At 44.5% G+C, this 21,520-nt stretch overlaps 2 protein-coding genes across 2 annotated transcripts; both read left to right on the top strand.

The window, feature by feature from the left end:
* Positions 1-12,755: 12,755 nt before the first annotated feature.
* LOC144408030 (uncharacterized) lies at positions 12,756-15,170 on the top strand. The gene is made up of 3 exons (XM_078103791.1): positions 12,756-13,071; positions 13,260-14,884; positions 15,012-15,170. The coding sequence occupies exons 2-3, from the start codon at positions 13,283-13,285 to the stop codon at positions 15,168-15,170; spliced, it is 1,761 nt and encodes a 586-aa protein (XP_077959917.1). The 5' UTR covers positions 12,756-13,071; positions 13,260-13,282.
* LOC144407996 (retrovirus-related Pol polyprotein from transposon 297) lies at positions 15,158-16,897 on the top strand. The gene is made up of 2 exons (XM_078103272.1): positions 15,158-16,681; positions 16,746-16,897. The coding sequence occupies exons 1-2, from the start codon at positions 15,191-15,193 to the stop codon at positions 16,755-16,757; spliced, it is 1,503 nt and encodes a 500-aa protein (XP_077959398.1). The 5' UTR covers positions 15,158-15,190; the 3' UTR covers positions 16,758-16,897.
* Positions 16,898-21,520: the final 4,623 nt, after the last annotated feature.

Genomic DNA, 21,520 nt, shown 5'->3' with positions numbered 1-21,520 from the left:
TAGACAAACTCATAGACACACTAACGTAGACACACAAACATAGACAAACAAACCAACATGGATACAGACACAGACACACAGACAAACAAACTAACATAGAAGAACACACAGACACACCAACATAGACACAGACACACTAACATAGACACAAACACACTGACATAGACCAACACACACACACCAACATAGACACAGACACACCAACATAGACAGACACACTGACATAGACAAACACACAGACACACTAACATAGACAAACACACTAAAATAGACAAACACACAGACAACCAACGTAGACAAACACACCAACATAGACACAGACACACCAACATAGACACAAACACACTAACATAGACAAACACACAAACAGACAGACACACCAACATAGACACACCAACATAGACAAACACACACACCAATATAGACACAGACACACCAACATAGACACAGACACACTAACATAGACAGACACACCAACATAGACACACCAACGTAGACAAACACAACAACATAGACACAGACAAAGACACACCAACATAGACACAGACACACCAACATAGACAAACACACCAACATAGACAAACACACACCAACATAGACACAAACACACTAACATAGACAAACACACAAACACACAGACACACTAACACAGACACACCAACAAAGACAAACACACAGACACACCAACTTAGACACAGACACACCAACATAGACAAACACACACACCAATATAGACACAGACACACCAACATAGACACAGACACACCAACAGAGACACAGACACACTAGCATAGACAGACACACTAGCATTGACAGACACACTAGCATAGACAGACACACTAACATAGACAGACACACCAACATAGACACACGAACGTAGACAAACATAGACACAGACAGAGACACGCCAACATAGACAAACACACCAACATAGACAAACACAAACACCAAAATAGACACAGACACACTAACATAGACACAAACACACTAACATAGACAAACACACACACACCAACATAGACACAGACACAGCAACATATACACACTGACATAGACAAACACACAGAAAAACTAATATAGACAAACACACAGACACACTAACATAGACAAACCAACATAGACACAGACACACCAACATAGACAAACACACCAACATAGACAAACACACACACCAACATAGACACAGACACACCAACATAACCACAGACACAGACACACTAACATAGAAAAACACACAGACACATTAACATAGACAAACACACAGACATAGACACAGACACACCAACGTAGACAAACACACCAACATAGACAAAGACACACCAACATAGACAAATACACTAACATAGACAAACACATAGACACACTAACATAGACACACCAACATAGACAAACAAACCAACATAGATACAGACACAGACACACAGACAAACCAACATAGACAAACACACTATCATAGACAAACACACAGACACAGCAACATAGACACAGACACACTAACATAGACACAGACACACTAACATAGACACAAACACACTAACATAGACAAACACACACAAACCAACATAGACACAGACACACCAACATAGACAAACACACAAACACACAGACACACTAACACAGACACACCAACATAGACAAACACACTAACATAGACAAACACACAGACACACCAACATAGACACACGAACGTAGACAAACACACCAACATAGACACAAACACACTAACATAGACAAACACACAAACACACATTCACACTAACACAGTCACACCAACATAGACAAACACACTAACATAGACACAGACACACCAACATAGACACAGGAACACCAACATTGACACAGACACACTAAAATAGACGAACACACAGACACACTAACATAGACAAACACACAGACACATTAACATAGACAAACACACAGACATAGACACAGACACACAGACACACCAACGTAGACAAACACACCAACATAGACACAGACACACCAACATAGACAAACACACAGACACATTAACATAGACAAACACACAGACATAGACACAGACACACAGACACACTAACATAGACAAACTCATAGACACACTAACGTAGACACACAAACATAGACAAACAAACCAACATGGATACAGACACAGACACACAGACAAACAAACTAACATAGAAGAACACACAGACACACCAACATAGACACAGACACACTAACATAGACACAAACACACTGACATAGACCAACACACACACACCAACATAGACACAGACACACCAACATAGACAGACACACTGACATAGACAAACACACAGACACACTAACATAGACAAACACACTAAAATAGACAAACACACAGACAACCAACGTAGACAAACACACCAACATAGACACAGACACACCAACATAGACACAAACACACTAACATAGACAAACACACAAACAGACAGACACACCAACATAGACACACCAACATAGACAAACACACACACCAATATAGACACAGACACACCAACATAGACACAGACACACTAACATAGACAGACACACCAACATAGACACACCAACGTAGACAAACACACCAACATAGACACAGACAAAGACACACCAACATAGACACAGACACACCAACATAGACAAACACACCAACATAGACAAACACACACCAACATAGACACAAACACACTAACATAGACAAACACACAAACACACAGACACATTAACACAGACATAGACAAACACACTAACATAGACAAACACACAGACAAACCAACTTAGAAACAGACACACCAACATAGATAACACACACACACCAATATAGACACAGACACACCAACATAGACACAGACACACTAGCATAGACAGACACACTATCATAGACAGACACACCAACATAGACACAAGAACGTAGACAAACACACCAACATAGACACAGACACACCAACATAGACAAACCAACATAGACAAACACACCAACATAGATACAGACACACACACACAGACACACCAACATAGACAAACACACCAACATAGACACAGACACACCAACATAGACAAACACACCAACATAGACACAGGCACACCAACATAGACAAACACACTAACATGGACAAACACACTAACATAGACAAACACACAAACACACAGACACACTAACATAGACAAACATATAGACACACTAACATAGACACACCAACATAGACAAACAAACCAACATAGATACAGACACAGACACACAGACACACCAACATAGACACAAACACACCAACATAGACAAACACACCAACATAGACAAACAAACCAACATAGATGCAGGCAAAGACACACAGACAAACCAACATAGACAAACACACTAACATAGACAAACACACAGACACACCAACATAGACACAGACACACTAACATAGACACAGACACACTAACATAGACACAAACACACTAACATAGACAAAAACACACACACCAACATAGACACAGACACACCAACATAGACAAACACACAGACAAACTAACATAGACAAACACAAAGACACACTAACATAGACAAACACACAGACATAGACACAGACACACAGACACACCAACGTAGACAAACACACCAACATAGACACAGACACACCAACATAGACACAAAAACACAGACACACTAACACAGACACACCAACATGGACAATCACACTAACATAGACAAACACACAGACACACCAACATAGACACAGACATGCTAGCATAGACAGACACACCAACTTAGACACAGACACACCAACATAGACAAACACACACACCAATATAGACACAGACACACCAACATAGACACAGACACACCAACAGAGACACAGACACACTAGCATAGACAGACACACTAGCATTGACAGACACACTAGCATAGACAGACACACTAACATAGACAGACACACCAACATAGACACACGAACGTAGACAAACATAGACACAGACAGAGACACGCCAACATAGACAAACACACCAACATAGACAAACACAAACACCAAAATAGACACAGACACACTAACATAGACACAAACACACACCAATATAGACACAGACACACCAACATAGACACAGACACACCAACAGAGACACAGACACACTAGCATAGACAGACACACTAGCATTGACAGACACACTAGCATAGACAGACACACTAACATAGACAGACACACCAACATAGACACACGAACGTAGACAAACATAGACACAGACAGAGACACGCCAACATAGACAAACACACCAACATAGACAAACACAAACACCAAAATAGACACAGACACACTAACATAGACACAAACACACTAACATAGACAAACACACACACACCAACATAGACACAGACACAGCAACATATACACACTGACATAGACAAACACACAGAAAAACTAATATAGACAAACACACAGACACACTAACATAGACAAACCAACATAGACACAGACACACCAACATAGACAAACACACCAACATAGACACAGACACACCAACATAACCACAGACACAGACACACTAACATAGAAAAACACACAGACACATTAACATAGACAAACACACAGACATAGACACAGACACACCAACGTAGACAAACACACCAACATAGACAAAGACACACCAACATAGACAAATACACTAACATAGACAAACACATAGACACACTAACATAGACACACCAACATAGACAAACAAACCAACATAGATACAGACACAGACACACAGACAAACCAACATAGACAAACACACTATCATAGACAAACACACAGACACAGCAACATAGACACAGACACACTAACATAGACACAGACACACTAACATAGACACAAACACACTAACATAGACAAACACACACAAACCAACATAGACACAGACACACCAACATAGACAAACACACAAACACACAGACACACTAACACAGACACACCAACATAGACAAACACACTAACATAGACAAACACACAGACACACCAACATAGACACACGAACGTAGACAAACACACCAACATAGACACAAACACACTAACATAGACAAACACACAAACACACAGTCACACTAACACAGTCACACCAACATAGACAAACACACTAACATAGACACAGACACACCAACATAGACACACGAACACCAACATTGACACAGACACACTAAAATAGACGAACACACAGACACACTAACATAGACAAACACACAGACACATTAACATAGACAAACACACAGACATAGACACAGACACACAGACACACCAACGTAGACAAACACACCAACATAGACACAGACACACCAACATAGACAAACACACAGACACATTAACATAGACAAACACACAGACATAGACACAGACACACAGACACACTAACATAGACAAACTCATAGACACACTAACGTAGACACACAAACATAGACAAACAAACCAACATGGATACAGACACAGACACACAGACAAACAAACTAACATAGAAGAACACACAGACACACCAACATAGACACAGACACACTAACATAGACACAAACACACTGACATAGACCAACACACACACACCAACATAGACACAGACACACCAACATAGACAGACACACTGACATAGACAAACACACAGACACACTAACATAGACAAACACACTAAAATAGACAAACACACAGACAACCAACGTAGACAAACACACCAACATAGACACAGACACACCAACATAGACACAAACACACTAACATAGACAAACACACAAACAGACAGACACACCAACATAGACACACCAACATAGACAAACACACACACCAATATAGACACAGACACACCAACATAGACACAGACACACTAACATAGACAGACACACCAACATAGACACACCAACGTAGACAAACACACCAACATAGACACAGACAAAGACACACCAACATAGACACAGACACACCAACATAGACAAACACACCAACATAGACAAACACACACCAACATAGACACAAACACACTAACATAGACAAACACACAAACACACAGACACACTAACACAGACACACCAACAAAGACAAACACACAGACACACCAAGTTAGACACAGACACACCAACATAGACAAACACACACACCAATATAGACACAGACACACCAACATAGACACAGACACACCAACAGAGACACAGACACACTAGCATAGACAGACACACTAGCATTGACAGACACACTAGCATAGACAGACACACTAACATAGACAGACACACCAACATAGACACACGAACGTAGACAAACATAGACACAGACAGAGACACGCCAACATAGACAAACACACCAACATAGACAAACACAAACACCAAAATAGACACAGACACACTAACATAGACACAAACACACTAACATAGACAAACACACACACACCAACATAGACACAGACACAGCAACATATACACACTGACATAGACAAACACACAGAAAAACAAATATAGACAAACACACAGACACACTAACATAGACAAACCAACATAGACACAGACACACCAACATAGACAAACACACCAACATAGACAAACACACACACCAGCATAGACACAGACACACCAACATAACCACAGACACAGACACACTAACATAGAAAAACACACAGACACATTAACATAGACAAACACACAGACATAGACACAGACACACCAACGTAGACAAACACACCAACATAGACAAAGACACACCAACATAGACAAATACACTAACATAGACAAACACATAGACACACTAACATAGACACACCAACATAGACAAACAAACCAACATAGATACAGACACAGACACACAGACAAACCAACATAGACAAACACACTATCATAGACAAACACACAGACACAGCAACATAGACACAGACACACTAACATAGACACAGACACACTAACATAGACACAAACACACTAACATAGACAAACACACACAAACCAACATAGACACAGACACACCAACATAGACAAACACACAAACACACAGACACACTAACACAGACACACCAACATAGACAAACACACTAACATAGACAAACACACAGACACACCAACATAGACACACGAACGTAGACAAACACACCAACATAGACACAAACACACTAACATAGACAAACACACAAACACACAGTCACACTAACACAGTCACACCAACATAGACAAACACACTAACATAGACACAGACACACCAACATAGACACAGGAACACCAACATTGACACAGACACACTAAAATAGACGAACACACAGACACACTAACATAGACAAACACACAGACACATTAACATAGACAAACACACAGACATAGACACAGACACACAGACACACCAACGTAGACAAACACACCAACATAGACACAGACACACCAACATAGACAAACACACAGACACATTAACATAGACAAACACACAGACATAGACACAGACACACAGACACACTAACATAGACAAACTCATAGACACACTAACGTAGACACACAAACATAGACAAACAAACCAACATGGATACAGACACAGACACACAGACAAACAAACTAACATAGAAGAACACACAGACACACCAACATAGACACAGACACACTAACATAGACACAAACACACTGACATAGACCAACACACACACACCAACATAGACACAGACACACCAACATAGACAGACACACTGACATAGACAAACACACAGACACACTAACATAGACAAACACACTAAAATAGACAAACACACAGACAACCAACGTAGACAAACACACCAACATAGACACAGACACACCAACATAGACACAAACACACTAACATAGACAAACACACAAACAGACAGACACACCAACATAGACACACCAACATAGACAAACACACACACCAATATAGACACAGACACACCAACATAGACACAGACACACTAACATAGACAGACACACCAACATAGACACACCAACGTAGACAAACACACCAACATAGACACAGACAAAGACACACCAACATAGACACAGACACACCAACATAGACAAACACACCAACATAGACAAACACACACCAACATAGACACAAACACACTAACATAGACAAACACACAAACACACAGACACATTAACACAGACATAGACAAACACACTAACATAGACAAACACACAGACAAACCAACTTAGAAACAGACACACCAACATAGACAAACACACAAACACACAGACACACTAACACAGACACACCAACATAGACAAACACACTAACATAGACAAACACACAGACACACCAACATAGACACACGAACGTAGACAAACACACCAACATAGACACAAACACACTAACATAGACAAACACACAAACACACAGTCACACTAACACAGTCACACCAACATAGACAAACACACTAACATAGACACAGACACACCAACATAGACACAGGAACACCAACATAGACACAGGAACACCAACATTGACACAGACACACTAAAATAGACGAACACACAGACACACTAACATAGACAAACACACAGACACATTAACATAGACAAACACACAGACATAGACACAGACACACAGACACACCAACGTAGACAAACACACCAACATAGACACAGACACACCAACATAGACAAACACACAGACACATTAACAAAGACAAACACACAGACATAGACACAGACACACAGACACACTAACATAGACAAACTCATAGACACACTAACGTAGACACACAAACATAGACAAACAAACCAACATGGATACAGACACAGACACACAGACAAACAAACTAACATAGAAGAACACACAGACACACCAACATAGACACAGACACACTAACATAGACACAAACACACTGACATAGACCAACACACACACACCAACATAGACACAGACACACCAACATAGACAGACACACTGACATAGACAAACACACAGACACACTAACATAGACAAACACACTAAAATAGACAAACACACAGACAACCAACGTAGACAAACACACCAACATAGACACAGACACACCAACATAGACACAAACACACTAACATAGACAAACACACAAACAGACAGACACACCAACATAGACACACCAACATAGACAAACACACACACCAATATAGACACAGACACACCAACATAGACACAGACACACTAACATAGACAGACACACCAACATAGACACACCAACGTAGACAAACACACCAACATAGACACAGACAAAGACACACCAACATAGACACAGACACACCAACATAGACAAACACACCAACATAGACAAACACACACCAACATAGACACAAACACACTAACATAGACAAACACACAAACAGACAGACACACCAACATAGACACAGACACACCAACATAGACACAAACACACTAACATAGACAAACACACAAACAGACAGACACACCAACATAGACACACCAACATAGACAAACACACACACCAATATAGACACAGACACACCAACATAGACACAGACACACTAACATAGACAGACACACCAACATAGACACACCAACGTGAACAAACACACCAACATAGACACAGACAAAGACACACCAACATAGACACAGACACACCAACATAGACAAACACACCAACATAGACAAACACACACCAACATAGACACAAACACACTAACATAGACAAACACACAAACACACAGACACATTAACACAGACATAGACAAACACACTAACATAGACAAACACACAGACAAACCAACTTAGAAACAGACACACCAACATAGATAACACACACACACCAATATAGACACAGACACACCAACATAGACACAGACACACTAGCATAGACAGACACACTATCATAGACAGACACACCAACATAGACACAAGAACGTAGACAAACACACCAACATAGACACAGACACACCAACATAGACAAACCAACATAGACAAACACACCAACATAGATACAGACACACACACACAGACACACCAACATAGACAAACACACCAACATAGACACAGACACACCAACATAGACAAACACACCAACATAGACACAGGCACACCAACATAGACAAACACACTAACATGGACAAACACACTAACATAGACAAACACACAAACACACAGACACACTAACATAGACAAACATATAGACACACTAACATAGACACACCAACATAGACAAACAAACCAACATAGATACAGACACAGACACACAGACACACCAACATAGACACAAACACACCAACATAGACAAACACACCAACTTAGACAAACAAACCAACATAGATGCAGGCAAAGACACACAGACAAACCAACATAGACAAACACACAGACACACCAACATAGACACAGACACACTAACATAGACACAGACACACTAACATAGACACAAACACACTAACATAGACAAAAACACACACACCAACATAGACACAGACACACCAACATAGACAAACACACAGACAAACTAACATAGACAAACACACAGACATAGACACAGACACACAGACACACCGACGTAGACAAACACACCAACATAGACACAGACACACCAACATAGACACAAAAACACAGACACACTAACACAGACACACCAACATGGACAATCACACTAACATAGACAAACACACAGACACACCAACATAGACACAGACATACTAGCATAGACAGACACACTAACATAGACAGACACACCAACATAGACACACGAATTGAGACAAACACAAACACACAAACACACAGTCACACTAACACAGACACACCAACATAGACAAACACACTAACATAGATACAGACACAGACACACAGACAAACCAACATAGACAGACACACTAACATAGACACAGACACACCAACATAGACACAGGAACACCAACATTGACACAGACACACTAAAATAGACAAACACACAGACAAACTAACATAGACAAATACACAGACAAATTAACATAGACAAACACACAGACATAGACACATAGACACAGACACACAGACACACCAACGTAGACAAACACACCAACATAGACACAGACACACCAACATAGACAAACACACTAACATAGACAAACACATAGACACACTAACATAGACACACCGACATAGACAAACAAACCAACATAGATACAGACACAGACACACAGACAAACCAACATAGACAAACACACTAACATAGAAGAACACACAGACACACCAACATAGACACAGACACACTAACATAGACACAGACACACTAACATAGACACAAACACACTAACATAGACAAGCACACACACCAACACAGACACACCAACATAGACAGACACACTGACACACTAACATAGACAAACACACAGACATAGACACAGACACACAGACAACCAACGTAGACAAACACACCAACATAGACACAGACACACCAACATAGACACAAACACACTAACATAGACAAACACACAAACACACAGACATAGACAAACACACTAACATAGACAAACAGACAGACACACCAACATAGACAAACACACACACCAATATAGACACAGACACACCAACATAGACACAGACGCACTAACAAAACAGAAACACACCAACATAGACACACGAACGTAAACAAACACACCAACATAGACACAGACACACCAACATAGACAAACACACCAACATAGACAAACACACACACCAACATAGACAAACACACAAACATAGACAAACACACAGACAAACCAACTTAGAAACAGACACAACAACATAGATAACACACACACCAATATAGACACAGACACACCAACATAGACACAGACACACTAGCATAGACAGACACACTAACATAGACAGACACACCAACATAGACACACGAACGTAGACAAACACACCAACATAGACACAGACACACTAACATAGACAAACCAACATAGACAAACACACCAACATAGATACAGACACACACACAGACACACCAACATAGACAAACACACCAACATAGACAAACACACTAACATGGACAAACACACTAACATAGACAAACACACAAACACACAGACACACTAACATAGACACACGAACGTAGACAAACACACCAACATAGACATAGACACACTAACATAGACACACCAACATAGACAAACAAACCAACATAGATACAGACACAGACACACAGACACACCAACATAGACACAAACACACTAACATAGACAAACACACAAACACACAGACACACTAACACAGACACACCAACATAGACAAACACACCAACAGAGACAAACAAACCAACATAGATGCAGGCAAAGACACACAGACAAACCAACATAGACAAACACACTAACATAGACAAACACACTAACATAGACACAAACACACTAACATAGACAAAAACACACACACCAACATAGACACAGACACACCAACATAGACAAACACACAGACAAACTAACATAGACAAACACAAAGACACACTAACATAGACAAACACACAGACATAGACACAGACACACAGACACACCAACGTAGACAAACACACCAACATAGACACAGACACACCAACATAGACACAAAAACACAGACACACTAACACAGACACACCAACATAGACAATCACACTAACATAGACAAACACACAGACACACCAACATAGACACAGACATACTAGCATAGACAGACACACTAACATAGACAGACACACCAACATAGACACACAAACGTAGACAAACACACCAACATAGAAACAAACACACTAACATAGACAAACACACAAACACACAGTCACACTAACACAGACAAACCAACATAGACAAACACACAGACATAGACACAGACACACCAACACAGACACAGACACACCAACATAGACACAAAAACACTAACATAGTGTGATGAGCGTCCCAAGCCCACATCAGCGTTGCCCTGGAACCTACAAGAAACACCTGCTCACCACTCATCACGAGCTGAGTGGCCACACCTGCAGCTCGTCAGCTCCGCTGCATTTAAGCTGCAGGTTCAGAAGGAACAAGGAGGCCCCCTGGAGAAGACGTAAGGCTAAACTTTCTTGTGTGCCCTTGTCTCTCTAGAAAGCAGCGAGTGACCCGGCGGAACCCCTGGAGCACTGCACCGACTCCCCCACGAGCGGATTCACCACGAGCACCAGGGTCCGCAGAACCTCGCAAGCTGGACCTCTCCTAATTAAACGGTTGTAAATAAACCTTGCCCTCCGGGGACTTCACTTGAAGCTGTTGTGTAGTCTGTTCCTTCCACCCCGCCACACTGGTGGAGAATGCAGGCGTACTGAGTGGGAGGAACATCCGGAGGAAAACCTTTTTTTTTTTTTTTTTTTTTTTTACAAAACTAAATCTTTCGTTTTTTCGCTCGGCCCCCTAGGCAGCCACTCCTTTCCCGGCGACATGGATGAAGTCATTGCACGCCTAACGGAGATCAGCATGCGCCAGCAACAGATAACTGAACATCTGGCGACGCGACAAGGGCAAACTGAACAAGAGTTAAATGAACTGCGCACGGCTGCTGCACGACATGTCCCACTACCTGATCCCAGAATGAAGGTGACCCAGCTGTTGCCGAAGTTGACAGCTGATGACGATGTGGAATCCTTTCTCCAAATGTTCGAGAATACCGCAACCCAGGAGGGCTGGGACCCTGGTGACTGGGCACGCTTGGTCGCACCCCTCCTCACGGGGGAAGCCCAGCGGGCATACTTCATGCTGCCAACTGAACGGGTAGACGACTACAAGGAGCTAAAAAGGGAAAACCTGGCTCGGCTGGGCCTCTCACCAGTCTGCGCTGCACAGTATTTCCATGACTGGGAGTATAAGCCCCGCCTTCCTGCCCGGGCCCAGGCCGCAGAATTATCGCGTCTCGCGCAGCATTGGCTGCTGGAAGGAGATCCCACAGCCGCCCTTGTGACAGAGCGTGTTGTCGTCGATCGGTTCCTCCGTGCCCTCCCGAGATCCCCTCGTCAAGCCGTCGGTATGCGGAACCCTAGCACGATTACTGAGCTTGTCGAAGCTGTGGAACTGGCGGAGGCTGTCCAACACCAGGGTGCTGGAGAACGAGCTCCGCCGTTTCCCCGGAGGGTGATCCAGGAGCGACGCAGGCCAGAGGGCAACCCGCGGTCTGAAGGCAGGCCGGGGCCTCCTTCTCAAAGAGACGAATCAATGCCCACCGCAGACCCCACACCGGCTCCAAGAACCTGGCTAGCGGGCTGTATCCTACATCAGGATTTGCCAAAAGGGGCGCCGAGGGTGGACGTAGAAGTCGATGGCCGCCCGTTCGCAGCTCTTCTGGATACCGGCAGCGCGGTCAGTTTGATCCAGTCTCATATCCTCTCGCCCCACAGACTAACCAAGGCTACCATCCCGGTCACCTGCGTGCATGGAGACACGCGACATGTTCCAACCAGGAGAGTGACCATCTCCGCTGGCCCTGACTCATGGCCGATGGACGTGGGCCTAGTGAAGGATCTGCCGGTACCCGTCCTTATCGGTAGAGACTGGCCGGGCTTGGATCGCCTGCTGGCCACGAACGTGCCATTTGCCAGTCCTCGACGGGCCCACCTCCAAAGGCGGCCAGGAAAAAGAACCCGTCATCGTCCCGTCTTGCTGGCCTCCGAGAGAGATGGTGAGTCCCCACCCCCTCATTCTAACCTCTACCATGACCTTTTCCAACAGGTGACAGGAGGCGGGTCGTTTGCCAGGGAACAACGGGAAGACGACCGCCTAAAGCACTGCTGGGCTCAGGTGCGCATGGTTGAGGGAAAAGAAACTCAACCGGGGCCCCATCCTCTCCCGCATTTTGTCGTCCAAAACGGCCGGCTCTATTGTGTTGCACAGCGAAGGGGGGAAGAGAAGAAGTTGTTGGTGGTACCCCGAACAAAGACAGAGACGGTCTTAGAGCTGGCACACTCCCATCCCTTGGCGGGCCACCTTGGAGCCAACAACACCATTCAGCGGGTCCGTGACCGATTCCACTGGCCAGGATTGGACGCCGAGGTGAAACGATTCTGCCAGGCCTGCCCCACTTGTCAGAGAACATCTCCACGGACCCCTCCCCCCAGCCCACTGATTCCACTGCCGGTCATTGAGGTACCCTTTGAGCGCATTGGAATGGATCTCGTAGGGCCATTGCCTAAGTCGGCCCGGGGGCATGAACACATCCTCGTCATTGTGGATTACGCCACCCGGTATCCTGAAGCAGTGCCTCTTAGGAAAGCCAAGGCCATCGCCAAGGAGCTCTTCCTTCTCTATAGCCGGGTGGGTATCCCCGCCGAAATCCTGACAGACCAGGGAAGCCCTTTCATGTCCCGGCTAATGGCTGACCTGTGCGCCCTCCTTAAAGTGAAACAACTGAGGACCTCTGTCTACCACCCCCAGACAGACGGTCTCGTGGAACGCTTCAACCAGACCCTGAAGCGGATGTTACGGCGGGTCGCAGATGAAGACAAGCGGGACTGGGACCTCATGCTCCCCTACGTGCTCTTCGGAATACGGGAGGTGCCTCAGGCGTCGACAGGCTTCACCCCGTTCGAGCACTTATTCGGACGCCAGCCCAGAGGCCTCCTGGACGTGGCCAAAGAGGCGTGGGAACATCAGCCGGCCCCCCATCGCTCGGTGGTAGAGCATGTGAAGGAGATGAGGGAAAAGATCGACCGGGTCATGCCGCTAGTCCGGGAACATCTCGTCAAGGCCCAACAGGCGCAGCAACGGTATTACAATCGAGCCGCCCAGCCACGAGAGTTTCAGCCAGGAGACCGGGTCATGGTTCTTGTCCCCAACTCCGCCTGTAAGTTCCTGGCCAGTTGGCAGGGCCCGTACACCGTCATCGAGAAGGTTGGGCCGGTCACGTATCGTGTCCGACAGCCAGGCCGGCGAAGAACAGAGCAGCTCTACCACATTAATTTGTTGAAGAAATGGGTGGGGACAAGGGACCAGCTCGCCGCCCTCGCCACCATCGACTCGCCGGTAGTGGACATGGACGCCCAGCTGTCGGCAGCCCAGAAGTCAGAGCTGCAGCACCTGGTCTCTCAGTTCTCGCATGTGTTCTCCTCCAACCCCGGGCGGACCCAGATCCTCCAACATGAGATCCACACACCACCCGGAGTGGTCGTCAGGCAACGGCCCTACCGAATCCCAGAGGCTCGTCGGAAGGCTATTGAGGAGGAAGTCCAACACATGCTGAAGTTGGAGGTGATTGAACCATCCAAAAGCCCTTGGTCCAGCCCGGTTGTCATGGTACCAAAACCGGATGGCACCCTCCGCTTCTGTAACGACTTCCGGCGCCTAAATGAAGTGTCTGAGTTTGACGGATACCCCATGCCTCGAGTGGATGAGCTCCTTGAACGTCTGGGAAGGGCCCGGTATATCTCCACCCTAGATCTGACCAAAGGGTATTGGCAGGTGCCCCTTTCCGAAACAGCCAAACCCAAGACGGCTTTCACTACCCCCAGTGGACACTGGCAATACCGGACCCTTCCCTTTGGCCTACACGGAGCTCCGGCCACCTTCCAACGGATGATGGACATCTTGTTGAGGCCTCACCAGTCCTATGCCGCAGCGTACCTGGATGATGTAGTTATCCACTCCGAGACTTGGGAAGACCACCTAAATCGGTTGCGGAGGGTGCTACTGGAGCTGCGCAGGGCTGGACTCACCGCCAACCCCCGAAAATGCCATCTGGGCCTGTCTGAGGCGAACTATCTGGGTTTCCAGGTGGGAAGAGGAGTCATCAGACCCCAGGAAAAGAAGGTTGAGGCAGTCCGCGCCGCCCCAAGACCCAGTACAAAGTCCCAGGTACGAGCCTTCTTGGGGTTGGCGGGTTATTATCGATGTTTTATACCTAACTTCTCCTCTTTAGCCTCCCCCCTGACAGACCTAACCAGGAAGGGTCAGCCAGAGAAAATCAACTGGACGCCCGAAGCTGAGGAGGCATTGAGAAAAATAAAGATGGCATTGACGGCAGAGCCGGTCCTAAGAGCGCCAGATTTTGGCTGTCCTTTCCTGCTGCAAACAGATGCGTCCGATACAGGACTGGGAGCCGTCCTGTCCCAGATTCAGGAAGATGAGGAGCATCCTGTCTTGTACCTCAGCCGGAAGCTGACCCCGGCCGAAAAAAACTACGCCGCGGTGGAGAAGGAAGCTCTGGCCATCAAGTGGGCAGTTCTGGAATTACGGTATTACCTCCTAGGCAGGCGATTCACTCTCTTTACAGACCATGCGCCCCTCCAGTGGATGGCCCGCGCCAAGGACACGAACGCCAGGGTGACACGGTGGTTCCTGGCACTCCAGGACTTCCACTTTGAAGTCCGGCACCGTGCCGGAGCAGCAAACTCTAATGCGGGCGGCCTTTCTCGGATCTGGTCGGCTTTTGTGGGTCTGTCAGGGGTCACTCCCCACCAACCCCGTACATCACCCCTACTAACATCCTATTATTCCACCAGGCCAGGACAACGCTTAGGGGGGGGGAGTGTGATGAGCGTCCCAAGCCCACATCAGCGTTGCCCTGGAACCTACAAGAAACACCTGCTCACCACTCATCACGAGCTGAGTGGCCACACCTGCAGCTCGTCAGCTCCGCTGCATTTAAGCTGCAGGTTCAGAAGGAACAAGGAGGCCCCCTGGAGAAGACGTAAGGCTAAACTTTCTTGTGTGCCCTTGTCGCTCTAGAAAGCAGCGAGTGACCCGGCGGAACCCCTGGAGCACTGCACCGACTCCCCCACGAGCGGATTCACCACGAGCACCAGGGTCCGCAGAACCTCGCAAGCTGGACCTCTCCTAATTAAACGGTTGTAAATAAACCTTGCCCTCCGGGGACTTCACTTGAAGCTGTTGTGTAGTCTGTTCCTTCCACCCCGCCACAATAGACAAACACACAAACACACAGACACACTAACACAGACACACCAACATAGAAAAAACACTAACATAGACAAACACACAGACACACCAACATAGACACAGACATACTAGCATAGACAGACACACCAACATAGACACACCAACATAGACACACCAACATAGACACACCAACGTAGACAAACACACCAACATAGACACAAACACACAGACACACTAACACAGACAAACACACAGACACACCAACTTAGACAAACACACAGACACACCAACTTAGACAAACACACAGACACACCAACTTAGACAGACACACCAACATAGACACAGACACACCAACATAGACACAGACACACTAGCATTGACAGACACACTAGCATTGACAGACACACTAACATAGACAGACACACTAACATAGACAGACACACCAACATAGACAGACACACCAACATAGACACACGAACGTAGACAAACACACCAACATAGACAAACACACACACCAACATAGACACAAACACACAGACACACTAACACAGACAAACACACAGACACACCAACTTAGACAAACACACAGACACACCAACTTAGACAGACACACCAACATAGACAAACACACACACCAACATAGACACAGACACACCAACATAGACACAGACACACTAGCATTGACAGACACACTAGCATTGACAGACACACTAACATAGACACACGAACGTAGACAAACACACCAACATAGACAAACACACACACCAACATAGACACAAACACACAGACACACTAACACAGACAAACACACAGACACACCGACTTAGACAAACACACAGACACACCAACTTAGACAGACACACACACCAACATAGACACAGACACACTAGCATTGACAGACACACTAGCATTGACAGACACACCAACATAGACACACGAACGTAGACAAACACACCAACATAGACACAGACAGAGACACGCCAACATAGACAAACACACCAACATAGACAAACACAAACACCAAAATAGACACAGACACACTAACATAGACACACACACACCAACATAGACAAACACACACACACCAACATAGACACAGACACAGCAACATATACACACTGACATAGACAAACACACAGAAACACTAATATAGACAAACACACAGACACACTAACATAGACACAAACACACTAACATAGACAAACAAACAGACAGACACACCAACATAGACACACCAACATAGACAAACACACACACCAATATAGACACAGACACACCAACATAGACACAGACACACTAACATAGACAGACACACCAACATAGACACACCAACGTAGACAAACACACCAACATAGACACAGACAAAGACACACCAACATAGACACAGACACACCAACATAGACAAACACACCAACATAGACAAACACACACACCAACATAGACACAAACACACTAACATAGACAAACACACAGACACATTAACACAGACATAGACAAACACACTAACATAGACAAACACACAGACAAACCAACTTAGAAACAGACACACCAACATAGACACAAACACACTAACATAGACAAAAACACACACACCAACATAGACAAACACACAGACAAACTAACATAGACAAACACAAAGACACACTAACATAGACAAACACACAGACATAGACACAGACACACAGACACACCAACGTAGACAAAGACACCAACATAGACACAGACACACCAACATAGACACAAAAACACAGACACACTAACACAGACACACCAACATAGACAATCACACTAACATAGACAGACACACCAACATAGACACAGACACACCAACATAGACACAGACACACTAGCATTGACAGACACACTAACATAGACAGACACACTAACATAGACAGACACACCAACATAGACACACGAACGTAGACAAACACACCAACATAGACAAACACACACACCAACATAGACACAAACACACAGACACACTAACACAGACAAACACACAGACACACCAACTTAGACAAACACACAGACACACCAACTTAGACAGACACACCAACATAGACAAACACACACACCAACATAGACACAGACACACCAACATAGACACAGACACACCAACATAGACACAGACACACTAGCATTGACAGACACACTAGCATTGACAGACACACTAACATAGACACACGAACGTAGACAAACACACCAACATAGACAAACACACACACCAACATAGACACAAACACACAGACACACTAACACAGACAAACACACAGACACACCAACTTAGACAAACACACAGACACACCAACTTAGACAGACACACACACCAACATAGACAAACACACCAACATAGACACAGACACACTAGCATTGACAGACACACTAGCATTGACAGACACACCAACATAGACACACGAACGTAGACAAACACACCAACATAGACACAGACAGAGACACGCCAACATAGACAAACACACCAACATAGACAAACACAAACACCAAAATAGACACAGACACACTAACATAGACACACACACACCAACATAGACAAACACACACACACCAACATAGACACAGACACAGCAACATATACACACTGACATAGACAAACACACAGAAACACTAATATAGACAAACACACAGACACACTAACATAGACACAAACACACTAACATAGACAAACAAACAGACAGACACACCAACATAGACACACCAACATAGACAAACACACACACCAATATAGACACAGACACACCAACATAGACACAGACACACTAACATAGACAGACACACCAACATAGACACACCAACGTAGACAAACACACCAACATAGACACAGACAAAGACACACCAACATAGACACAGACACACCAACATAGACAAACACACCAACATAGACAAACACACACACCAACATAGACACAAACACACTAACATAGACAAACACACAGACACATTAACACAGACATAGACAAACACACTAACATAGACAAACACACAGACAAACCAACTTAGAAACAGACACACCAACATAGACACAAACACACTAACATAGACAAAAACACACACACCAACATAGACAAACACACAGACAAACTAACATAGACAAACACAAAGACACACTAACATAGACAAACACACAGACATAGACACAGACACACAGACACACCAACGTAGACAAAGACACCAACATAGACACAGACACACCAACATAGACACAAAAACACAGACACACTAACACAGACACACCAACATAGACAATCACACTAACATAGACAAACACACAGACACACCAACATAGACACAGACATACTAGCATAGACAGACACACTAACATAGACAGACACACCAACATAGACACACAAACGTAGACAAACACACCAACATAGAAACAAACACACTAACATAGAAAAACACACACACCAACATAGACACAAACACACAGACATAGACACAGACACACCAACACAGACACAGACACACCAACATAGACACAAAAACACTAACATAGACAAACACACAAACACACAGACACACTAACACAGACACACCAACATAGAAAAAACACTAACATAGACAAACACACAGACACACCAACATAGACACAGACATACTAGCATAGACAGACACACGAACGTAGACAAACACACCAACATAGACACAGACACACCAACATAGAAAAACACACACACCAACATAGACACAAACACACAGACACACTAACACAGACACACCAACAAAGACAAACACACTAACATAGACAAACACACAGACACACCAACTTAGACACAGACA

The sequence above is a fragment of the Gasterosteus aculeatus genome, chromosome 5 (assembly GCF_964276395.1).
Source record: "Gasterosteus aculeatus chromosome 5, fGasAcu3.hap1.1, whole genome shotgun sequence".
In the NCBI taxonomy this organism is placed as follows: Eukaryota; Metazoa; Chordata; class Actinopteri; order Perciformes; family Gasterosteidae; genus Gasterosteus; species Gasterosteus aculeatus.
The sequence above is the reverse complement of the archived record's forward strand: the minus strand, read 5'-3'. Positions and strand labels throughout refer to the sequence as shown.